Here is a 24,535-nt window from a genome sequence, read left to right as displayed (position 1 = left end):
CAAACGGCACCAATTTACAAATATCTTTGAGGCATATGCATTGTTGACAACTCTTCCAATGAGAATGCCTATACAAGCTTATAGAAATATCTGATTTAAAGTTTCACCCCCCGGAATTTATTTCATCATTTCAGAAATTAACCATTTTCAATTCTAATTATTTGCAACAATAAGATTAACTGTTATAAGATAGAGAAAAAAACCTGTGCTAACAAGTATTGGCAAAGCCAACATATCTGGCTTGTTTTTGTCATTTGTTCTTTGTTGTAATAGCTGTGATTTGTTGTGTGATATGCTTATATGCACTAATAGAAAATGTACGAAAAGGCACTGAAATGCTGGACAGGTGGTGCCTGTGTCAAGCACAGGATTTTCGGTCACATAATTTAGGCCACCCTTTTTGTTACATAGGCCACAAATACTGGTCCGGTGGCTCACTGTGTCAATCACAGTATTCTAGTTCACATATTCTATTCCAGAGTTTACATATGTGATGTGGGAGTGACATTGCAATCATTCCCGCACTCTTGAAGTGGAACCATGTGTTATAAGGAATAAAATACCTCCAAACAAGCTTAATGGGGGTATTGCATCCATGTCCTAACGAAGTCACTTGGCCTGTGGTCTCGTGGCTTTATAGGTAGTGGTAGGCTAAATTATTTTTAGTATGTGGCATGCGGATGTTGATCACAGCATATATGTATCAGTTTCGAATTATGCACACCCACAACAGTGGGCTTAAAATGGAAGAAAGTTTCATACACTAATTCCACAGTTGTCAACGAACCACACATGCCCCTGCTTTGCATTTTGCCTCTCTCCCTCTAAACCAGTTCCACTTTTCTCTTCTCTCCTGCAGGATCTTCGTGGTGGGAATTGGCTTTTTTACCCTCTGCTTGTTGATGACGTCCTTTGGGGGGCAGTTCTCTGCGACTCGCCTGGCTGACTCCCCCTTCACCATGAGAGCAGAAGGTAAGCCACCGATCTGCGGCATTATTGACTGTCCGATACCCACAGCAGGTTAGCCAATAAGGAATCAAAGCAAGTTTGCAACAGGCCTTATGAAAGCACCAAGACCAGCTCAACTTGGTTTACCTTTTTGCTCCAGCAACCATTGATAAGCTGTGCCTGACGCGCGTCTGGCTTTTCGCCAGCCCTACTTGCCTTTCACTGGCAGTGACCAGATATAAAACGGACTCCTCCGTGGTATATATGTGACTTACTCTCTTCCATCCGCGTCAACCTTTCAATTTAGCGGGTGACGAGTGATTGAACCTGTCGCAGTCCTACTGACTTTTGCAAATCCCTGCCTGTAAAGTGAGCCTTGCTCAATTTAAGAGCACCAGCCTTTCGTACCGTACATACATACAATGTCTGTTTTTTAGATCGACCATGTAGAGCGTGTGGCCAGAAAGAGGACATTTTTCAACACACCTTTTCTTGAAAAGTAGTTTTACTTCAAGTATTTATTATAATCTTAAGCCTCTTATTTTTAAATGTATTATCAGTCTATTTATTAAATCATACAAAACTAAATATATAACATTGTTTAAAATAAAGACAGCCTTAAAAACACGCACATATAAGATTTCATTAGTAAAAATACTTTTCAAGAAAGAAAATACAATTGAAGACATTTCCATTATACCCTCAGTTATTTTGACTTTCGTAAGGCACTGGTTTATATTTGTATTTGTGGTAGCTTCAGAGTGCTGAGACGTACAGCAGGAGAAAGGGAGGACTCACCAGAAACGGAGTATTGTCTATCAGAGTCCAGCAGGGTGAGGAGACAGTCTGTCGTTCTTCGATGACAGGTCTCCAGTGCCATGAATGCCGGGGCGCTCCAGTTTGCTGATTCCGAGGGGGGTAGTTTGACTCTGCTCTCATTTGGAAATCCAGGGCATTCTAGAGTTTAGGGTCCAGAGCTCTCGGGGACCCTCCGCGTGTTCCAGTTGCTAGAATGAGCATTGACGGAGCAGATGCATTGATGCTGTGTGATGCTTCTTGGCAGGGGGTCATGGGGGTCAGGCTTTGCAGATCTGACAGTCCTGTAGGCCTTATGCAGCGGGTAGCCTTACATCCTGCAGTCTGCTGGGAAGCAGTGGAGGGCTTTCGGTGCTGGCTTGGCTTGTTCATATCTCTGAAGGATTACCAACACCCTGGGGAACTTATTTGAAAGTTATGCCTATATCATTTTAAAGTACTCCTACACTTACAATATTTTGTTATTATCTGGCATTAAAGCTAACAGGCACTGAGCAGGACGGGCGGTTCTTCCAGACAATTAACTTAGCTGTAATGAACTTGAGTGCTATGCACACTTTTTTCACGAGCACAATCATGCGTCTGTAACACATGGCACAACATCATTCCATTGAATGCCCTGAAATACTTCACATTCTTGAATAATGGCCTTTAAAAGCACTGCTCCTGTTTTTGCAAAAATCATAGCCAGACCTAATGCTTTTCTTAAGGCAGGAGTGCCTTAGCGAACATTCTGGGCACACTTCGAAGCATCCTGCCCTCTGACGTAGGTTTCTGAGCTGGCAGAACTGGTGCCCATGGCTGCAGTTCTCCTCTGAGGCGCAGATTGAGTGGCTCCCACTGTTCTTCTCATCATAAACTCTGCTGACCCTTCCCTCGGGGGGATAAGTGCTCTCTTCATATACTTTTCAGAATGGACGATTGAAGGCAGGAGGACCAATGCATCACTGCACGACCTCTGACTCGCAGGCAACGCTCTGCTCGAAAATTGAACTTTGAAATAAATTCCCCAGTGCCTGGCTGGAGAGCCCTGCCAATACAGATGATGCCGAGGAGGCATGGGGAGCAGGCACTTCTCAGGTCATGGCTGCGCGTGCCTATGTCTAGGACAGCGCCTGATAGATGCGCTTCCGGAAGTAGGTGTTGCATTATTGAAACTGTGTTTGCCGCCTATGGCATGGGTCTGACACTGCCAGTATAGACAGTCAGTAAGGTGAGACACTGATGGAAAGCAGGATCTTAGACATTGTTGCAGAGTTCACCATGTATAGATGCTACATGGGAGATGACAGACTGTAAATAAAGTTATAGATGATGGCATGAGTACCGATTTGTAAGCGTTAGTTGTATGGAGTAGCAGTTTAAAAGGTGAACCTCGCATGTCCTGTGTGCTGGACATGGATTCGGACATTAGGGGCCTTATGTAGAGCACCCCTGTCAATCAAGCACTTTATTTAATAATAATCCACATTTGTAAAGTGCAAACAATCACCGGTAGGGGTCTCTAGGCGCTGGGGGCCGTCGGGGAGATTAAGCAAGCTATTGCCCAGAGTCACATGGTGCTGGGCTAATCTGCCGCCGGGATCGAACCATGATCCCCACATTCTGGAGTCAGTCGCCCGGGCCGCGGCGCCACACCTCTTCCTAATTTAGATTTCGGGGGAAGCACTGTGTTTGCTCTCGGGGCGCCTGACTGGCTCTGCCAATGTAAACGTCTGACTTGGTGCCCAGTCCGTCAGTGGGCAGCGTCAGAGTGACAGGTGTCCTTCACCGCCGATGGCAGGGTGAGCGTCACTGATTGAAGGGTAGACTGGAAGAAAAGTGCTTGTGTGTCGGGGACATTTGTTTTGTATTGAGGGACAACAAACTCTTCCTTTGGGAGACTGTTTTCTCTAGTCATAAATGTTTGCCAACATGGATGGGTCCAAGTGTGCAAGCAGTCCCAGTCCGACCCTGATTCCGTGGTGTGGAGGCCGCGGATGCAGTGACCGGTCCAGTCACAGCACAGAGCTCCCTCCCAGACAGCCAGGCTTCCGTCAGGCGGAGCAGGCCGTGCCCTCCGCTACCCTGGCACACCAGTGGACATTCCGCCAGGGTCTGCATCAACCACGAGGGATGGGATGTTTAGACAAAGGTCTAAAACCTTCTTCACTTTTCCCACAGCTGGTGCCCAATTCGAAACCCCTGAAATTGTTGCTGATTTGAATTAAGATGTGTGACATTCTGGTTTAGCTCAAGGATTCGATGAGAACGCAGACTTGAAATTTGGAGGCGTCTGGTTAGGGGTGAGCAACATTTTGGTTACTCCTGCATAATTTATGAATTTCGGGATACGCACATTTTATATACGAAATATTGGAATTATGTGAGTGAAAAATTTCACACACATTTTAGAACATGGTCTACCTCAAGTACAACCTGTCGCGAGAAAAACTTGTATGAGCTCACTCTTTTCCCCAAGCCCGTCTTCTGGCCGTACCTCGAGTGACGATTATGCTCTCACTTCCAGTTTTCACTGAATATGCCCAAAGTGGGGTTCGTGAAAATTACACATAATTTTGAATAATGTTTCTGAACTTTTGAATGTTTTCCAGGAAAACAATTATGCAATTTTGCACCCGTGCATATCTTTTGTCTACTTTTTATAACTTTGCCTGAAAGGGCAGGCCACAAAGGGACAAAGAGCTCCCTTGTCTTTTAATTGTAGGTCTTATGCTGTGACGGACAGGCCCTTCTGGGTACCTTACACCTTTTGTTTGGTTGTAATATTTACTGGGAAGAGGAGCCTACACAACTGTGTCCATCTCTTAGTTCGGATACCCTTTTGGAAGGGTAAAACTGTGCAGGGTAGTACTTCCTTTAAGAAATAAAGCATTTACAAAGGCAATACGTTTTTCCTTGCCCAGCCCGCTCTCCAAAACGGGACCATTGACAACGACCTATGGGTCCTGGGATTTGGATAGAGGGTTGGATTCCTGCGTATATTACTTCACTTGCTCCGTATACTCACTTGCACTGCTTACTCTCGGCTTTTAAGCCTGCCTGAGCTTTCATGCATTCAGCATCAACGCACCATGTATGTCAACATTATGCAGCAATTTCCCTCATTAAGCCCGGGGCAGCAGTATGCCAAAGTGTGCACAATCATGGCATTCATGTCCCCAATTGATCATGAATTGAAACCTCTACATGCAATGGATGCCCATGACGTGTCAAGATAGATCCTCTTTGCGCAATGGAATCACCACAATATGGCAGGAATGTCTACAATAATGGCAGGACCCCTATTCTGCCAAGGATGCCGATAATACGCCTGGAAATACCACCACATCTAAGTGATGAGCACTATTGTGCAATGCATGGCCAAAATACGACATGGATAATCACCATAATGTTGGGATGCCCATTATACAATCTGTGAGCTCCACTGTACCAATGATGGGGCCATTGTGCCATGGATCACCACAATATTACAATACTACACAAATTGCGACTATCATGCCAGGGCTAAATTATAGTTCACACCACCAAAAACTGAATAACCACAATATGCCTAGAATTACCACCATTCTACCAAGACCAGAATTGATACTCACAAGTTAGTAAGAAATACCACAAGTATGTGAGGAGCAGCGTTTTAGCAAGGGTTGGCATCATATACAATGGATGCCCCATGTTGGCAAAAATGATCACATTGTGCCAGGAGCATTATTTTAGCATGTCATGCAAAGGTCTTCTTTACACATTGGCCATTATTTTAGCACGAATATAGCAAGGGTGAACAATGGCTAATGCGCCATTGTGCAGGGGATAGACTTATATCTGGGGTTTACATAATGCTATGAATAATCAAGTTTGTAGGTGTTATCACTATTGTGCCAGGACCAGCTTTTTGCCTATGTTGGGCATCATGCTATGTGTGCTCACAAGTTACCAAGACATACCACCATTGTATGAGAGCTAGCATTTTACCAGAGTTAGGCGATGGGCGCCATGTCATGGATATCCACAAGGTGCTAAGAATTCCCACAGTTGTGCCAGGGCCAGTTTTTGACCAGGACTGAGGATCATTCCATAGAAGACCAAGTTAAGTCGAAATGCCACCACTGTGTGAAGACCAGCATTTGGCAAGGAGCGGCAATGAGCATCATGCCCTGGACAACCACAAGTTATCAAGAATAACCACCATAATACGGGGTGGGGGCATTTTAGAAGGAGTGGCAAACGACATCATGCCACGGACAATTTCAAGTTGCCAAGAATTACTACTGTGATGCACCCACCAGCCATATAAACTGACAAATGCATTAACAGACACGCACACTCATATATGAAGTGATGCACACAAGCATACACACTCATAGGCACACATGCTTGACTTCCACTTCCATCTCGACTCCCACTGGTGTCCAGACTCCTTTCCCACAAATGCAGGCTACTGCTGGAGCTGTGCGTGGGGTTTCTTTCACCATTTGCAGAAACACAGTAGGGCCAGTGAGGGGGCTGGTGAGACTGCCTTTGGCGGCATGGAGAAGGTGTTGCAGAGAAGTGTCTCTGAGGGAGGAAGTGGAGAGGAATGCCAGAAAGGGTTACTTGAGAGTGCTTTGGGGAGGCATTCAGGAGTGCCACAGCGAGCTGATGGAGATGGTGCATGGGAGTGCCTTGGGAGGAATTAGGAAGGTGGCGCACTTGATTTCCTCAGGTAGTTTGGGCGAAGAGGCAGGCAGGCATGCCTTGGACAGCCTGGGAGAGGAGGTAGGTGGAAGTGCCGAGGGCAGCTGGGGAGGGGACAGTAATGGACTCAACGACTGTGCCTTAGGTGTTCAGTGGTAGGGAGTGGACGGGGGGCCAAGTGGTGTTTATCTAGGGGACAGACGTAGAGCGTAAACTGACGTGCCTCGGACGCCAGGGGTGGGAGGCTGGCACATTTGGCATCACTGTAAAGAGATTCTTTTATCCTGTTTTTCCTCCCATGCTACAAAATAGTGGAAAGGGCTTTGTGTAATTCTTACCTGGATAGCGCATGTGCTGGTTCTTCGTGGCCTTTTGTTCTATAAAGGTGGCTTGAAGGCCACCCATGGCTTCACTGTCAGTTGCTGCAGGCTTCCTTCCTCTTCATGTGCTTGTCCCTCCCCTGGAGAGTGTATCCTTCCACTGCTCTTTTTAAAAGCACCCCTTTTTCCTTTGTGTTTAAGCATTTTACCAGAGTGTTCCTCTTTCCGCTCACTCCCTCATGTGCTTCTCAGCCTGTTCATGTTCAGCCTGTTCATGTGCTTCTCAGCGTGTTCCTCCCTCACTCCCTCAAATGTGTTACTGGCCCCCAAGCACCTGATCTTCCTAATATGTGTTGTTTAAAATGTCCGTGATGTTTGCTTCCCCCCCCCACCTTGTCTCCATTGTAGTCCATGTTGTTGCTTGCCCATGTGGGAGCAAAAGCGTACTACAAAATGCAGCCACCACAACATTTACCATAAACAAAGCTCCCACATTTACTGGATTGGAGATGGTATTAACCATCAATATCTTAGTCAATATGTCGCAGTATTAAGGCACCTCCCAAAGCATCACAATCAAATAAAATAGAATTCATTAAACTTAATTGAATTGAATGAGCCCAATCAATATTTGAGTTCCATATCAATGAAAAGTCAGAAGGTTTTATAACAAAATTAAAAAATACGCGGCACAGAATCCAAGCAATGAAGGGTCTCAATTACAGAGATATACTATGGGCAGCAAAAACAGAAAAGCATCGGCCACAACCCTGGTAGAACAAGAAAGTCTTCTCTCTCACCCTCAAAATCAAGGGTTTTTACATACAATTCTTGCATGGAAAATAAAACCTTTTGCAGGATCATCTAGGTGTGACAAATGCATGATTTCTTCTGCAAATCAAATACATGTCAAATAATCGTCATTACCTCAGCACCAAAGCACTATTTTAATAGAATCTGGAGATGCTCAAACAAACAATTTACATTTACAGTGTCATACTGCTTGAGTGACTAGATTTCAATGAAGCAGTGGAATGCATAATATGTTGCCATTTACATCTGAGTTAGAGAAGTTCACCATGAGCAGATCAATACCAACAATGAAAAATATTCGAGTACATTGCAGAGCTTGTGAGGAGATGATACACGCGGGGGCGGCAAGAACTGAATGAGTGCCAGGGACGACTTCCATCGTAGTTAAAATGGCAATTGCACTTAAATGTGGCCTAACTAAAAAACAATAATAAAGAAACTTTAACACATCATAGAAAACTGATTTTAAAAACATTTGTATCATTTCTGCCTGTAGATGTGAAATTGTGTGTGAAAATTCATTGTGCATTTTGTTGATGATGCACAAAAAGATAAATCCGTAAAAATAGTCTTACACCTCCACCCGCCCTCCTTCCACTGTTGTTTATGTTGTTGCTTGCCCCCATCTACCCTCTCTGCTTTTGTTGTCTGTGGTGTGTCTTGTCCTCACCTGCTCGCCCTCTTCTGCTTTGTCCATGTAGTTGCTTGCCCTCGTCCCCTCCATTGTCTGTCAGAGTGTCCCACCTTTCTCCCCCATTGTTTGTGTACTTGCTCGAGTCCATCCCTCTCACCCTCGTTCTCTGTGTCGCCCTTGACTCGCCTTTCCTCCTTGTTGACTTCCACTCCTCAATAAGCAAAATAAAACACTGTGACGTGGCCAGAGCCTGACTGCGCCATTGCACTTTTCCTCCCACACCCTCCATTGTTTGTGTTTCTCCACCAACCTTCCCTCCTTCTCTTTGTGTTGCCTCCTGTCCCGCCAGCAATAAAAATAAATGCACTATGACGTGGTCTATACTGGCCACGTCATAGTGCTAATTTTCTTTCACCATGCTGCACACGAACTGTAGTGCTGTACAACATGGCTAAAAGACATTGACAAAACCAATATCTCTTTAGTAGCAGAGACCTATTGGCTTTGCCAGTGTTTATTTACCCTAGTAATGCAGTTGAAGGTTGTTTCTTCACATGACAGTGGTACCGTGTGCAGTCTCTTATTTAGAGAACACTCAGGTGATTCTGTAGTTTGACTGTCATTCAGAACTAAAACCAAGGCTTCTGGCCTGCCTTTGGCTATTGAAACCTAATGCCTGTAAGAATTAGATTGTAAACCTGGCAGGGATAGGACGAGGTGTGGGGTCTACTTTCTGGCCCACCTATATGAGTTTAGTAGCCTCCTTTATGGATACATTTAAGAGTCTGGGCTTTCACCTGGACAAAGAATTGAAGATAAGCTCTGGTGTTGGGTCAGTAACTTCAGCCTGCTTCTTTCAAATACAATTAGTGAAGAGAATTCTTCCTTTCCTCTCTGTCACTCCAGAGTAGAAGCAACGACATGGTCATTAGCTAATGTCTTCTGACGTAGGCTTCCATGAGGCATGATCAGAAACGTCCGATGCACACAGCATAGGACTGTTATGCTCATGGTAGGATTGAGTCAAATCAACCATGGCTCAAAAGTGCATTACAACCTTAGCTGGCTCCCTGTCTCAGAATGTATTTGGTTGAAGGCTGTGTGCTTGGTCCATTAGGCCTTTTATGACAGATGACCAGACACACCCTTCACACCGAGCTCCTCGGTTTCGTTGCTCTCAGACCACTGCTATCAGACTCCCATCTGCTTCTGGAGGTCTCCCACTTTAGGCGGTGCAAGAAAGGCGTATTGGTTATTTCCATTTCAGTGCAAAGCGTTCGATCCATTTGCCAATTGCCGTCCAGCATATAGGAAGCCATGATGCCTTTTGAAGCAGTTCAGACCACATGTTTTGTCTTTGGCACTTGTTTTCTCTTTTGGTTTTGTGATTGTCACTCGTTTCTTGCAATATGATGGAGTGACACCTCCGGACAACTGTGTACTTTCTAATGATATAATTCACTCACCCATTCCATGATTGGATAGGGAAGAGTAAACAGATTGTGCGGACAGGGATGAGGAGGAAGAGTGCACATGTTGACCCAGAGTCATCGGTAAAGGTTTGTTACATACACATCTTGAAGGGTACATCTATGCATTGACAGTGCATGGATTCAAATGTTCCTCAGTCACGGAGGCTAGTCCAAGACAATGGGAAAATAATCAAAGTTCCCAAAATGTTTCAGGGGTTCCCAAAGTCAGAAATCCTGGATAACCAAGAAATCAAAAAGTTCCTCTCTCTCATGGGAGATGAGTGCTGCAGTCACTGGCGAACTCGATCAAACGCACTTTGCTTGCGGGGACCTGCATTTACAGAGGTTGATGACACCACACCTTATGGCAGCAGCATTTGACATCTGGGTCATGGACCTTTGGTAAGGGTAAGAAAACAGGCAAGCGGTGCTAAATTTGAGCAGGTGGTTGCAGGTTTGACCCACCCAGCACTCAGTTTTGGGGACAAGCGTTTTATTTTCCTCAGCAAACTTTGTCCCAGAAAAGATAGAGAAAAACAAAAAAGTGGGAGAGAGGAGGGAGAAAGGAAGAAAAACAGTGACTGAGGAAGAAAGCAGGGAGGAAGAAGAAACTGCAAAATTGAGGTAAGGGGGCAGCGAGTGTCTCGTGGTGTATTAAAGAGGCCTGAGGTAGAATCAAGACTAGGCAGCCTTGGTATTCAGCACACGACCATCGATACCACCATGCCGTGAGCTATTAAACAAAACTTTGGGGCCCAGCACTTTTTCTCTTACAACTTAAGCAGTAGAAGTAGGCATAGTGGACATGAGGAGCTGGGAGAAGAGACAGGATAGAAAGTTAACTGGTGGAGTAGTAACTGGAATTTCAGCTACACCCGAAAATAACATTTATATAAGATGTTTCTGGCTAGGCAGGTGGACTATATCTGTCGAAGACGAGCTTAGGTAAGATAAAAAAACGAGTCCCTACTAAATTTATACAACTACATCCAGACACACACACAGATGCAACTTCATATTCACATGCATATTACTGATAATCCAAGTCATACAACTTAAGAGCAGACATGTCTGTCACACAATCCTTAAACCATGGAGTGAAAATACACAGACTTCAATTGCTCTGCACAGCCAGAACATACTTTTGCGATTTAAATGAATCTGTCCGTGCAATTTACTTTAAAAGGGCCAATTGATGGATAGTAGGTATATTTAAATTCCAAAAGACGAGCCCTGGAAACAAATTAAAATAAAACCTAGTGAAAACCACATGGGGAAAGCTATACAAGAAAACCCACAGTGGAAAATCGACAATCAATCAATCAGGTATTTGTAGAACACACTACTCACCCGTGAGGAACACAAGGCGTGGTTCAACTGCAAGCCATGAAGGTGTACTTAAAATTCATGAATTATTACAGAAGACAAAAAGATAATGGTTAGTCAAACAATTCAAAATACTCATACAAATGCAAATACAAGCAAATAAACAAAGGAATAGGCAGTGGTAACTGAGCCCTGATCTAGTCAACAGCCAGAACTGCTTCCGGTCCAGAACAAAGCAAATACTTGTTCAATGAGCAATTGTCATAAGGACCGCTCACTTAAAGCTGGAGAGAGGAAATCTGAAAAATATTCTCAGTGTTGTATTAATAGGAAGTTTGACATAAAGTCTGCCGCTATTGAAAGTATGTGAAAATCCTGTCTCATCTCTCAAATGGAGAGTTTTTATAGACTTTCTGACAGAGAAATCGCATATTCCCTGTGGTGAAAAAGAAATACACTTTTTCGGGCTATCCAATATTACAACTGGGCTAACCAAGAAAAAAATAGAGAACACATCGCATGGTACAATGACTTTTGTCTACATTTGTTGAATAATGCTGTATTATGCCCTACAACAGAAAACAAAAGCACATTGAAAAATATGAACACCTCCTCTGGGACAAAGGAAGTGGGCTTCAATTTAATACAGTTAACCTTGCTGAAGAGAGGAACAGTACAAAACAAACATAAGCAACATTTTAAAAGATATATTCCAAGCAGAACCGTAGATCTAACTGAATTTCGTTCAAATAATATAATACCAGGAGTAACAAACAGAGCTCTCATGCACAGGCACCTCACATGCATCTCATCCAGACTGAAAGCATGACTAGGCCTACTTATGTCAACATATTAGAGTTCATATTGTAAACACAATGTAAACATCAGATTTGTGTTTCATTTAAGTAAAGCAATTAAATCATTAATGTGGAATCTGCATCTACACAGCTCCTAACATATCATAATATATAACTAACAGTCTAATCCAAACATTTGAAGTGAGCAGATTTAGAGTGTGAGTGGTGTTGTAGAGGGTTTCGTATATAGGAGCTGCACTCCACATAAAACGTGGGAAAATACATCGAGTTCCATATATATATATTTTCAACAAGCTCCACACTTCCACACGGTGAGAGTCCCACAGCACCAAGGAGCAGAAATCTACAGGTAATTACTCAAAAAAGTGCTTTGTTAATACACCATTGTGCAGAGCATGGACGGTCTACGCGTTTCAGCTCTCCGCCTTCAACTGGACCATATATATCTTGACTGGAGTTGCTTTGGATGGTGCACATACTCTTCTCCTCCCTTTTGTCACGCTATTCTGTTTACAACTTTCACTGAACTTAGCAAGCAGAGCAGTACACAGGAAGCGAAGGACAGTGGGCTGATGCACGCTCCCATGAGCAACAGTAAAAATCAATCCTTATCTTTAATCTTTGTGCTGCCCTGCTGGGCCTGCTTTCTTCTGTAGGCTCCCTACAGAACTCAAAAGGCAGCCTTGTGCCCTGTGTTGGCTGCAGGGGCCAAATGCAGGCTCCTGTGTTGCAGGTGGCCCATAACCTTTCAAGCGCCCCAAAACACTTCGGGGGCTCCCATTCAGCTCAAGGCCAATTAATATTTATGATAAATGGAAGGCTTAAGTGCTCCTCATCACATTGTGTTGTAGTGGGGTGGCGGTGTCATTTTGCATTATGGCACTGGTTGGCTGCCTCTCCCCAGTACATTTGGAAAATGTGTTTTTAAAATGTTAGCTTTTGGTCTGGAAGAAAGTTGAGGGCAGAGACACAACCTCCCTGCCTGGACACTTGTATTGGCCTTGCATGTAGTCAGCAAGTTTTAATCTTACAGTGGAGTCTTTCACACGATTTACAGACCTGGTCGATTTTTTGTGAATATTTAACAAGTGCAGTGGGCTGTCAACCACAGATATTTATTAAGGCATAGTCATTTTCCATCTAAAGGGAGTGAATGTGCCATTCTACATATACCAGAAAATTCACAAAAATTAATAAAGGTGATTGTAAAGTCACAGCTATTGACATTAAACATATATTGTATTAGACCAATGGGTCCGTGAGCGCATAGCACGTCAAGAAAGCATAGCACGTCAAGAAAGCACAGCAGTCAAGAAAGCATAGCACGTCAAGAAAGCACAGCAGTCAAGAAAGCACAGCAGTCAAGAAAGCACAGCAGTCAAGAAAGCATAGCACTTGATAGAAATCAAAAGAATGTAGATTTAACTGTTCATAGGATATGACTTTAAAAGTTTTGACGTCAAGGGCGTGCTTCCAGTCCCATGAATGAAGTCGAGCAGCACCAATAGTGTCCGATGGCGTCATGTTAGTCAATTGTTGCTATTAGCCATGAACTCAGTGAAAGTCCTAGTCACAAATGAAAGGAGCCATTTTATCCAAAGTTCTAATGTCATTCTACGGACCAATGCTGTTCTGTGGCGTTGTTTCAGCAGTACAGTAACCCGTGGGCCTATCCATGGTGCTGAAGCCCTTCACAATGGAAATTAATAGTACACGTTTGCTGTTATTAAAATTAATTTCTTATGGCTCTATAAGGGTTTCTTTCTGCCTACCCTCGTTGTTGAAAAAAATACAAGAAAAATAGGTTTAAGAAAAAATTATACCGCTAGTATTTTTCATTTCCACATATTCCTTGAATTTTGGGTTACTCATGGTTAAGGACCTGCTGGGGGCAAAATTGCCTCATAAGTCTGTTCCTTGTGTCACTATCAGGATTATCCTGTTTTGGGGTTACCTAGTGGGTATGTTGCTTTGCAGATAAAAGTTGCAGGGCACTGTAAGAAATAATAGTCATTTTGCTTTAAGCTATAATTTTCTGGTGCCCTTTGATTCTCTGGGGCCTGGTCTTTAGCAGTCAGTGGAAGAAACTGCAGGGTTGCAGAAGCGTACTGCAGATGGTAATTACCACTGCATCAGAGTATGTATCAGACAGTGGTGGCTCGCAGAGGGAGTGCTGCGGGGCGGTGGGGTGGGGGAAGGACAGGGTGTGTGGGTAGTGTACTCCGACATACGGCGGAACGGAGTAAAGTAAGTAAATAAATAAATTGAACAATTTAACTTGTGCGCACTGCATCGCTGAGTTGGCGATGCAGTGCGCGCAAGGTAAATTGTTTTATTTATTTACTTACCTTACTCCGTTCCGCCGTATGTCGGAGTCCACTACCCCCCCACCCTGCCCCTCCCCTCCCCCGCCCTGCCCCACAGCACTCCCTCTGCGAGCCGCCACTGGTATCAGAGATGGGGTCACCAGGACTAATATGGTATCAGGATTGCAGTTCAACAAGGCCTAGGTTTTTAGATACTAGTGTCATAGAGCGCCAGCACTGGACCTCAATGCCACAGTGGATGACAGGGAATGCAATAGGGATGTACGTTCACAACCCCTGGGAGGTGAAATCCTTGACACAAGGGGTCTGCAGTGACCTAAATGCCAAACAATGATTCACATAGATAAAGTGATGCTTCACCATGGTTATTTTCCCCATGTTGAGTTGGCATCCCTGAGATCTTTCCTTGTCTTAGGAATTCTCATCTAATCTGACTCTGGATGCTGTGCTTCTGTACCTAAGGGCCGCTCTCAGGGTCTCTGATCAGCTCTCTTTTACTCTCTCTCTAGGCTCCTCCTCTTTTCTATACATGGGAAGCTCTCTTTTTCTGTCCCTGTAATTTTGTCCTCCTATGTCTCAGCTTTGCTTTTCTTATCTGCCCTGTACCCCTATTCCTTACTACATGAGGCCCACTCTCCTTACTGTATAGACTGACCCGTATCTGTGCCGGTGGGCTGTTTCCCTCCTCTGTAATGTTCTTCTGCATTTATTGGAGACCTCTTCTGCTCTGTGCTAGTACAGCTGTTTCCCCTTACTGGATCACCCTCCCCTGTCTGTTTGCCCACCACTTCCATTTGTCTGAGCTGCTCCATTTCTCTGAGCTAGCCCCTTTCCCTGTAACAAGGCACTATCATTCCGTGTATCTTGACAGCCCTCATTACCTGGGCTGAAGTTTTTCAGTGCCTCGCTTTTCTGTTGGATGCTCTAATTCTATTTCTCCAGACTCCTCTTGACAATCCATGGGCAGCTCTCTTTCTTTCTACCTCTTGGCTATTCACTTTGTTCTGGACAGCTCTTCTTTGCTCTCTCGACTATTCTCCTGTGTGCTGTGTGAGGGCAACCCATGTTGCTTTCTAGAATGCTCCTCTTTTCTGTCTCAAGGCTTCATCCACCGCCCCTTCCCTGTCTCTGGTCTGCTTTTTATCATCACCTCTCCTTCTTTAACTCAAAGCTGTCTGGTTGCAAAAGACTTCTTGGGGGCATTCTGAAAGCTTCCCTGGGGATGCATTCCGCCCATTACTTAACATTGTCTATGTGGTTTGTAACTCATATTTTCCGGATTTCTATTTGCTGGCTTTATTTGTTTTAGGCAATCTAGCATTTCTTTGTCCCTCCAATGAAGCAAGGATTTTCACCATCGCTTCGTGTATTCTTCCACGAGTCTTCACTTTCTGTTCTTTACAATTTGTTCTTATCTTGTCACATTTGCTGTGTATTCAAAGACAGAGGTCAAATGTCAGGCTGTGTCTTCTGGGGTGGCTTGGTGTTTAGTTCTCTTTCTCTGACTTCAAAGTGAGAGGATTTATGTGACAATTTTGCCGGGCACTGAGAAAGAAAAGTATTTCTTTTCTAGCACACAACAAATTAAAATGTCTGAAAATGAAATGTGCAAATATTTCAGAACATATCCGAATTAGAAAAGCACAAATGAAGTACTCTTTTATAATTCAGAAGTGTGGTGGAAACATATATTTAATATGATCAAAATAAATCAGTACTGTAGGTAATGCCATTTACACACATTATAGTTTGTGCGCTGTATAGTTTTATCAGTAAAACTGTATGTGCAAATATGAAGGTAATTTCAATTGAAAATGTGTTGTGTGTGACGGCAGTGTGCTATTACAGAATGCATTCTCCACACTGCGCCACTCAACACTAGACCACTACACTCTATGCCCCTCCATTTGAAATCATTCCATGATGCTCTATGACGCTCTACTCTACAACACCACACTCCACTCCACCATAATCCACTCCTCTCTATGTCACTTCACTCCAGGTCACTCTATTCCACTCCATGGCTCTCTCTGTCACTCCACAACACTCTATGCCTCTCCACTCTACGACAGTGCATGCCAATTGACTCCACTGTACGGCACTTCATGCTATGCCACTTCATTAAAATTTACTCCACTCAACGCTATGCCACTCCTCTCTACGCCACTCTATGCCCCTCTACTTCCCTCCAATCTGACCCTCTAAACCACTCCACTCTACAGCAGTCCACTGTAAGAATCTACCCCCACCCTACTGCAGTACACTCTACTCCACTGTTTGCCACTATAAACCACTTGATGCCTCTTCAGTCTAGGCCACAGCACTCCACTCTAGGCCACTACTGACCACTCTACGTCACTACACCCTATGCCACTCCACTCTATTCTGGGTCTACTGCACTCTATGACACGCTACTCCATTCTATAACACTCCACTCCATGACATGCCTCTCCACTCTATGACACACCAGTTTAGTCTATGACATGCCATGCCACTCTATGCCATGACACTCTACACCACTTCCCTCTATGACACTTTACTTCTCTGTACGGTCTGCCACACCACTTTACTACCATCTACACCACTCCACTTAACTCCACTCTACAACATTCTACGGTGCTGCACTCTACCTCACTCTACTCCACTCTATGCCACTCTACAACATTCTATTCCACTCTAAGCAACTCCCTCTATGCCATTCCACTTTACTTCTCTCTACTCTGACACACTACTCCACACAAGTCTATGCCACCCCACATCACTCTACATCACTCTACACCACTCAATGCCACTCCATGCCACTCTATGCCACTCTACTCTACGGCACTCTTCTCAACTCTACTTCACTGTATGTCACTCCACTCTACTCTAGTACACTCTGCAATCCTCTACTCCAGTTGATGACATTCCACAACACTCTATTCCACTCTGCCATTCAACTCCTCAATAATTTACTCCACACCACTCTACACAACTCCCTCTACACCGCTTTACTCCACTTACTCTACGCCAGTCCACTCTATGTGCCTCCACTATACTACACTCTATGACACTACTCCCTCCATAACACTGTGCCATTCTATTCTATGACTCTACTCCACTTTATGCAACTCCACACTAAGCTACTCCGCTCTGCTCTACACAACTCCCTCTACACCACTGCATACCACTTTACTCCACTCTACAACACTCTACTCTACAACACTCTACTGCACTCTACTCCACAACACTCTACTCCCCCCCATCTACTCCTCTACTCCAAAAGACTCCTCTCCACTGCACCACTAACATGTGGCTATGGTGAACAGTAGCCACATTGGTGTACAAAAAGCTAAAACACATTTGTCAAAGCCAATAGTTCTTACAAAGACGAGACCTATTGGTTTTGCCAATGCTTGTTTTCTATGAGCTACTCCGTTTCCTCTCTCCCTTTCTCATTCTCTGGATTTCTCATTCTTGTTGGCTGTCCACTGCCCCTGGGCTGCTCTACTCCTCTTTCTTGCTCTCTCTTTCTAAACTAGATGTAATCTTTACTGTCTGAGGGGTGCCTATCGTCTCCATCACTGGGCTGCTCCTCTTCTCTGTCTCAAGGCTGCTATTCTCCCCTTTTCTGGGCTATCTGTCACTGATCTCCTGTTTCTGTCTCTGAACGTCTCCCTCTTACAGCTTCTTCTCTCTCTTTTGCCAGCTCTCTTGTCTCTCCCATCCCCTTTATCAGTCTTCGACCTGCTCCCTTTGTCTGTCTCTGGACTACTCACTCCTTCTGCCTGTCAGTAACAGATTGGCAGGGCAGACAATCAGCCTTTCCCTGAGGGGTCTGAATCCAAGGCCTGCTGGTGGGCCGTTTTTGTGAGATATAGATAAAATCACATTTGCCTGGGTCAGCTTTACCGATGGTGCTTGACCCTAAAGGATTCTGTAGCCTTAGGGGAAGATCGGTGCTCATTATAACTAGGTACAGATGATGGCTGACTCATTGTCTTGTGCAGTTTGACAATGAGCCAAACTGAGCAGGCACAGCATGTGGGTTTTTTTCCACCCTCCCCAGTCTCTCAGCGTAACAATGAGGCCACTGGGAGAGGATGTGCTCTTTCTGAACATCACAGGTATCAGTAATGTTACCTAGGGTGGAATGAAAGGGGCCTGTGCAGGGAGCCAGATTATACATGTGGTGGCCATCTAAGAGGCTCTACTTTTGTCTCCAGTAGCAGACAGATGAGCCCCAGGTGCCCGCTCCCACACTGTCATCTTAAAAACTGAGAGGGGACTCCTGCTCACCAATGAATAAAAATAAAAAACAACGCAAACAATCAAAATGAGCAAAATGAAAAATGTTTTTGCCAATAAGAAACAATAAAAAAAAAGCATTACTGCGAAAGGAATTCATTCTTGGAGAAAATGACAATGGGAAGGAAGAATGGACATTGCAGTAGAGTAGCAACATGGATTGAGTGAAGAGAGCAATGTGGAGCAAAACAAATGGAAAAGTGTGGCAGCAGAGTGGGGAAGAATTGCCAAAATATTGGAAGAGGATAAGGAAATCAATAGAGGAAGAAAGGAAGGGTAGTGGACAGAGGGTAAGAATGCTAGAGGGTGAACAGAAGCCTTCGGACATGTAAGATGCGCATGATTCTCTGACTCATGGGATGATATAATGCAGGACATTCAAGGATCTTTTGGGGGAAGCATAGACTAAGGGATAAATAGGTGAATAACAAATTCCGGCAGCTGGAGTAGAGAAAAGTGTAGGTCTGATGATTAGGTAAGGTGACCAGTGGGCGAGCTGCAGTGGAATAATGGTGTGTCTAGTGATGTGCCTAGTCTTGGCCAATGCTACTGACGCCATGAGTTTAGAAAGCTTAATTTATCAGAGCGTCCTCTTATAATTACTCCCAATACTGAGCAACCTTTCTTTCGGTGCCCGGGTTTAACTTTGCTCCTAATCCGACGCTGCAGCTTGTCCTTTCTCTAAGGAGAGAGGACGTGGTGTTAAGGTCAGAGCTGCTGATTTTGGAACAGGGGAACTGACTTCGAGTCTTGACATCAGCTCAAAACCCTGTAACCATGGGCAAATCACTTATTTTCCCCTTGCCTGTCACTGGCCTGCTCTTTCTTGCTGCCTCTCCTATTTTTATAAACTGATCCATCCACTCTTCTGACACTTTTCTTCTACCCTTCTTTGTCTCTTGGCTTCTCTCCTTCTCTGTCTCTGGGCTGCTTACCTTTCCGTCTCTGCACTTGTTTCCCGCTATTTATAAAGCGTAATCTTCTCTGTCCCACCTTGATTCTCTGTGTGCCACTCTCCGCGCCTCGCTATTTCTATGATGCTGTCGTTTTCTGTCTCTGGGCTAGTGGCATCAATGGGGTGGATGGGGGAAAGGCAGGTGCCCACCACCGGTGACAGTCGCAGCCAGCAAAAGCACACTGCCTTCTCAGTCTGGGAACTCTTGTAAGTGGCCCATCAGTTTTATCTGTGGCCTCCTGTGTGCCCCCATCTAAAATTCACTTCTAGCGACTCTACTGCTCTGGCCGGCTCTCTTTCCCTGTCACTGGTCTACTCTCCTGCTCAGCCCAGTCTGATCTCCTCCACTGCCTCTCTTCTGTCTCTGACTCCCTCCCTTCTGTCTCAAGCATGATGTGTTTCTCTGTTCTCCTTCACCTCCTTGTGTTTGCTGCACCGTTTTATCACGCACAGCATCTGTTGTCCTCACAGAGTGACCCTTTAAATCACTCCAGGGGCAAGGCTTGCTTAGTCAGCCCTGAGCAGAGAGGGCTAATGTAGCTATGTCAGGAGTAGATAGATGGACATCAGGTACTGCTATACTTAGCTCAGGAGGTCACAGCTGCACCAGGCTGTGCAGACCAGCCTCGTAGGTTACGAAATTAAAACAGTCGCACCTCAGAAGCGTGTGGCCCTTTGCATTCTGTCAGTTTCTGCCTGTGGTTTGAACCGAAAGTGAAATTCCTCGATAGTGAGATGCAGAGCACCTGTGTAGCTTGTCATGGGAAGTGCATCTTTTCTGCTACACAACACACACTTCCAATTTATTGGATGAACTTTTAACAAACTTAACCCATGGAGAACGGCGTATTACACACATGACAGAGATGAGAACTTTGACATACTAACAATTTCTGAAAAAGCGCACACAGAGTTCCATGCCCGGAGCTCTACAGGAGCTCACCGCTGACTCCTGCAGACCACCAAATGCAGAACAGTTCTGGTGGTGGTTGGTCAAACATCCGCAGCAGGTAATCACCAGGCCAAAGTCTGTAGTCAGAAAGCGCGCGAAGACTGCTTTTAGACATGGCCCTTCTTAAAACATTTTGCTGCATGTCCTCCTGGTTTTTTATCGACTCTCTTTTCATGACCTTAGGACTCTGGGTACTTTCCGTACTGCAGCAGGATAGGGCGCACGCCATTTCTACACATTCCAGGAAGGGGTGCTTACTTGATTGGTTTCTTATGAAAGGGGTTTCTTATGTGTAGCTGGAGATGGCGCCAATCAAGTGTACGTAGAGTTTGTCAGATACAAATGAAGCGGTGCAAACAGGTGAGGGAGAACTCCTAAGCCCTCCAAAACAGAGCCTAAGGTCAACATAAGATTATGGCAATCCTATTTCATACATTTCGGCAAAAGCGCTGGATTCAAAGGAAGAAGAATTAGTGGGGGCTGTTAATTCGAACTATAAAGAGATGCAGAAGGACAGTAGACAGCAGGAAAGACAACGTTTTTTTTTCACAACAAGACATATGTTTCAGGTGTAGAAATCGCAGTCACGTTCGTGGTGGCAGGCTGTGACCAGCGAAAAGTGTTGTGTGTAGAATGTGTAATAAACGTGGACACTTTGCAAAGGTGTGCCAAAGTCAAAAGAGCAAGCAGGCGACAGCAATCAAATATATCATTGATGATTGTGAAGGTGAAGATGAGGACAACTTTGAAAGGGATTTAAGAGACATGGTCATGGTGGTTAAAACCGATGACATAAGAAGTGGAAACCCCAACTCTTGTATTGATCCCCTTGTTGACTTTGTGTTGGGAGAATAATTCTGAGGTTATTAGTAGACTCTGGTGCTTGTATAACAATGATAATTCCTGAATTATTTGATAGAGTTTGGCCTAAAAGAGTTTTGTCCCCTCCTGACCGCAAACCTGTATCATATGAGGGGCGTAGTATTAATCTATGTGGGTACATAGATAATATACTAGAGTTCAAGGGTTGAAAAATTGCAGGCAGAATATATGTTGCAAACAAGGGTCTAAACATTCTGGGGTGGTTTCACCAAGGACTCCTTGGTATGATTCTTAAACCAGGGACATCAGAAAAGGTTTTAGCCATAAGGGACGACACAGAATTAGAGAATATTATGAACCGGTATCCATATGTGTTCTCAGGCGAGTTAGGAAGGATCTCTGGGTTTAAACACAAAATCATTGTGAAGGAGGGGGCCAGTCCTGTCAAACATAAACTCAGGAATGCTCCATTAAGCATTGCTAAGGATTTAGAAAATGAATTTGACATGCTGTGTAAGAGGAGTGTGATTGAATTGTTGGAGTCCTCTCTGTGGTTGTCTCCCTTGATGGTGGAACGTAAGCACAACAATGAATTGAGAGTATGTGTTGATCTCTGATGTCTGAATAAAGAGATTTGTGTGAACTCACACCCATTGCCCAATATCTCTGAGCTCCTGTCAGGGTTGACAGAGGACAAGGTCTTCTCCAAGCTTGACCTGGCCTCTGTGTATCATCAAAAAGAACTGGATAATGAATTCAGACACGACAGCTTTTGTTTACCCTTTAGGTATGTACCAATATCGTTGGATGCCTTTTGGCTTAGCATCAGCCGCATCCATGTTCCAGAGGGTTATGGTAAACATGCTCATAGATATCAAAGGGGTGTCAATTTTTCAAGGCGATATATTGATCCATGATCCTGACAGGAGTGCTCATGATCTCATCCTCGATGAGGTTCTGAGCAGATTCCAGTGTAGATGTGTGGTGCTCAGGCGGGACAAATGTGCATTTCTCCCAAACCAGGTGGAGTATCTGGGCCATCTTATCACTGAACGGGGTGTGAGCCAAAGCCAGGTTTAGTGAAGAGCATTACAAATGCAAAAGTATCAGTAGAAAAACCTGGTCTTAAATCCTTTCTTGGCCTATGTGAGTTTTACTCCAGGTTCATCAAGGCTTATGCTGCAAAGTTGCGGCCTCTGTCCAGCATGTTGAGAAGGGGTGTCAAGATGTATTTGAAAGGGTGAAAGAGCAACTGTCTTCAACAAAGGTATTACCAAACTACAATCTAGAACTCCAATGTGTTTTAACAGTAGACGCAAGCAATGTGAGTTTGGGTGCTGTACTCAGCCAGGTGAAGAACTCTGAAGTGTACATGCTCGGTTATGCATGTTGTCTGACACAGAAAAACAATATTCTGTAATAGAGAAAAAATTGTTGGCTTGTTGGTGGGGTGTCATGAAATTTAGGAACTATATTTAGGAAACACGTTTTGTTATCCAAACAGACCACAAACCGCTAATTTACATTTTGAGTGGGAAAAACTCAAAAGGGTTCACCACCGTATTGCACGTCTTTACACTAAATTGTTGCAATTTGATTTTGCTACTGAGTATATTCCTGGTTCCAAAAATGGGTGTGCTGATTTCTTGTCATGCTCATCAGATTGGAGTGAAGATGACAAGATATTGTATTAGGATGAGGACAAAGAAAATTGCATTGTGGCTTTCATTGTTTTCCCCTTGATTGGTGCATTTTCCGAAAAGGATTTGAGGGATGCTCTGGAACAAGACTTTACGCTTAAGTCAGTCATGAAGTACATTGAAACTGGTTGGCCCAAAGAGAGGAATGTAGATTTTGATCTCAAAACCTTTGTCAACGTTGCAGATGAGTTATCTGTTGAGGATGGGCTGCTGTTGAGAGCGGACAAGTTTGTTCCCCCATCACATTGAGGAAAAAGATTATTGTTGGGGCACATGATGGACATCTGGGGGCTACCATGATGCAGAGAAGAGTACACCTATTTTTCTGGTGTCCAGGTATGGATCAGGAGATTGATTCCATAGTAAAGAATTGTGTTATATGCTCCAGTTGTGACAAATCAATTAAGACAAGAACTCCTCCTCTTAGTCCTATTGAATTGCCCTCAGGTCCTTGGGGCAAGGTAGGGATTGATATTGTTGGACCGTTTAATGCTCTGAACTATACATCTAGGTTTGCTGTTGTTATTATGGACTATTACAGTAAGTGGCCAGAAGTCAAATTCATCAACGAGGTAACTTCCAAAGTAGTAGTTGAATTCATGAAAGATGTTTTTCTTAAGGAAGGATTTCCTGCAACGTTAGTTTCAGATAACGGTCTCAGTTTATCTCTGATGAGTTTAGAAAATTTCTTGAGACCAGTGGCATTACACATCTTAGAAGCTCTCTTTATCATCCACAAACTAACGGATTGGTGGAGAGAATGAATAAAGTATAAGGAGAATGTATTCAATGGGCTATTACAAACAAATGTATAATTGCCAATGCCGTCAAGAGCATGCTGTGGTTTTATCGCACCACTCCCCACCTGGAAACTGGTGTTTAAATTGTCGTGTGGCAGAAGAGCAGCCACATGTTTTTGTCCTGCTTGGATGAACAAATGGGTACAGCCTAAGCTGGGTCTGGTTCCTGATGAGGTTGTCAGGAAAATAGTTTCTTTTCAGGAGAAAAAAACCTGAATTTTTATGTGAGAAACAGAGTCAAGGATGTGGAGGTAAAAGTGGGTGATTTAGTTCACATTGAAAACCTGTTCATGTGAACAAGGGCAGAACTAAGTTTGGACCCCCAGTCAGAGTCATTAAGGTATATGGGAATAGTGTGCAAGTTGAGAGTGGGCAATGATGGAATGGTAAGAGAGTGGTTAGAGTTGAACCTGACCGAACTAATGTGCAGAAGGATGAGAGTGGAAAAAAAGAGTTTGATCACATTGTGGTGGGTGGCAAGGATGATGTTGGTTCAGATGATGCGTCTTCCACTGCTGGTGTTTTTGCTAAGGAGGTGAAAGGGAGACAAATCACAAGTAGTTTTCCTAGGAAGTACTGTGATTTTGTATGATGCTCTCTGTTGATGTTTTATTCCTGGAATGTTAGTTTTACTCTGGATAATGTCATTTGTGGCCATCTTATTATCTCAGTCTTTACCTTGCTTTTAGTGGGTGTGTTTATTATGTACCCTTCTTGATAAGTGCTACATGTTTTATTTTCTCAACTACAATGTTGTAATGCTTGGTTATCTCGCACAGTTATCTCCTTTTTATTTGTTGACATTGTTGTGATGTTGTTTATGTTGTTATCTAAAAAGGAAAAGCCATGTAGTACTCTGTGCATGCCGCCT

At 44.1% G+C, this 24,535-nt stretch overlaps 1 protein-coding gene across 1 annotated transcript in view; it reads left to right on the top strand.

Moving 5' to 3' along the window:
• The window catches only part of MGAT5B (alpha-1,6-mannosylglycoprotein 6-beta-N-acetylglucosaminyltransferase B), an 819,262-nt gene that overhangs the window by 165,923 nt on the left and 628,804 nt on the right, over positions 1 to 24,535 (top strand). The window contains exon 2 of the mRNA XM_085616896.1: positions 860 to 972. Coding sequence (XP_085473022.1) covers positions 860 to 972 — 113 coding nt within the window. The remainder of the gene's footprint in view (positions 1 to 859; positions 973 to 24,535) is intronic.

Source organism: Triturus cristatus, chromosome 7, assembly GCF_964204655.1.
Source record: "Triturus cristatus chromosome 7, aTriCri1.1, whole genome shotgun sequence".
In the NCBI taxonomy this organism is placed as follows: domain Eukaryota; kingdom Metazoa; phylum Chordata; class Amphibia; order Caudata; family Salamandridae; genus Triturus; species Triturus cristatus.
Note: the sequence above shows the minus strand (reverse complement) of the source record. Positions and strands in the feature narration are given on the sequence as shown.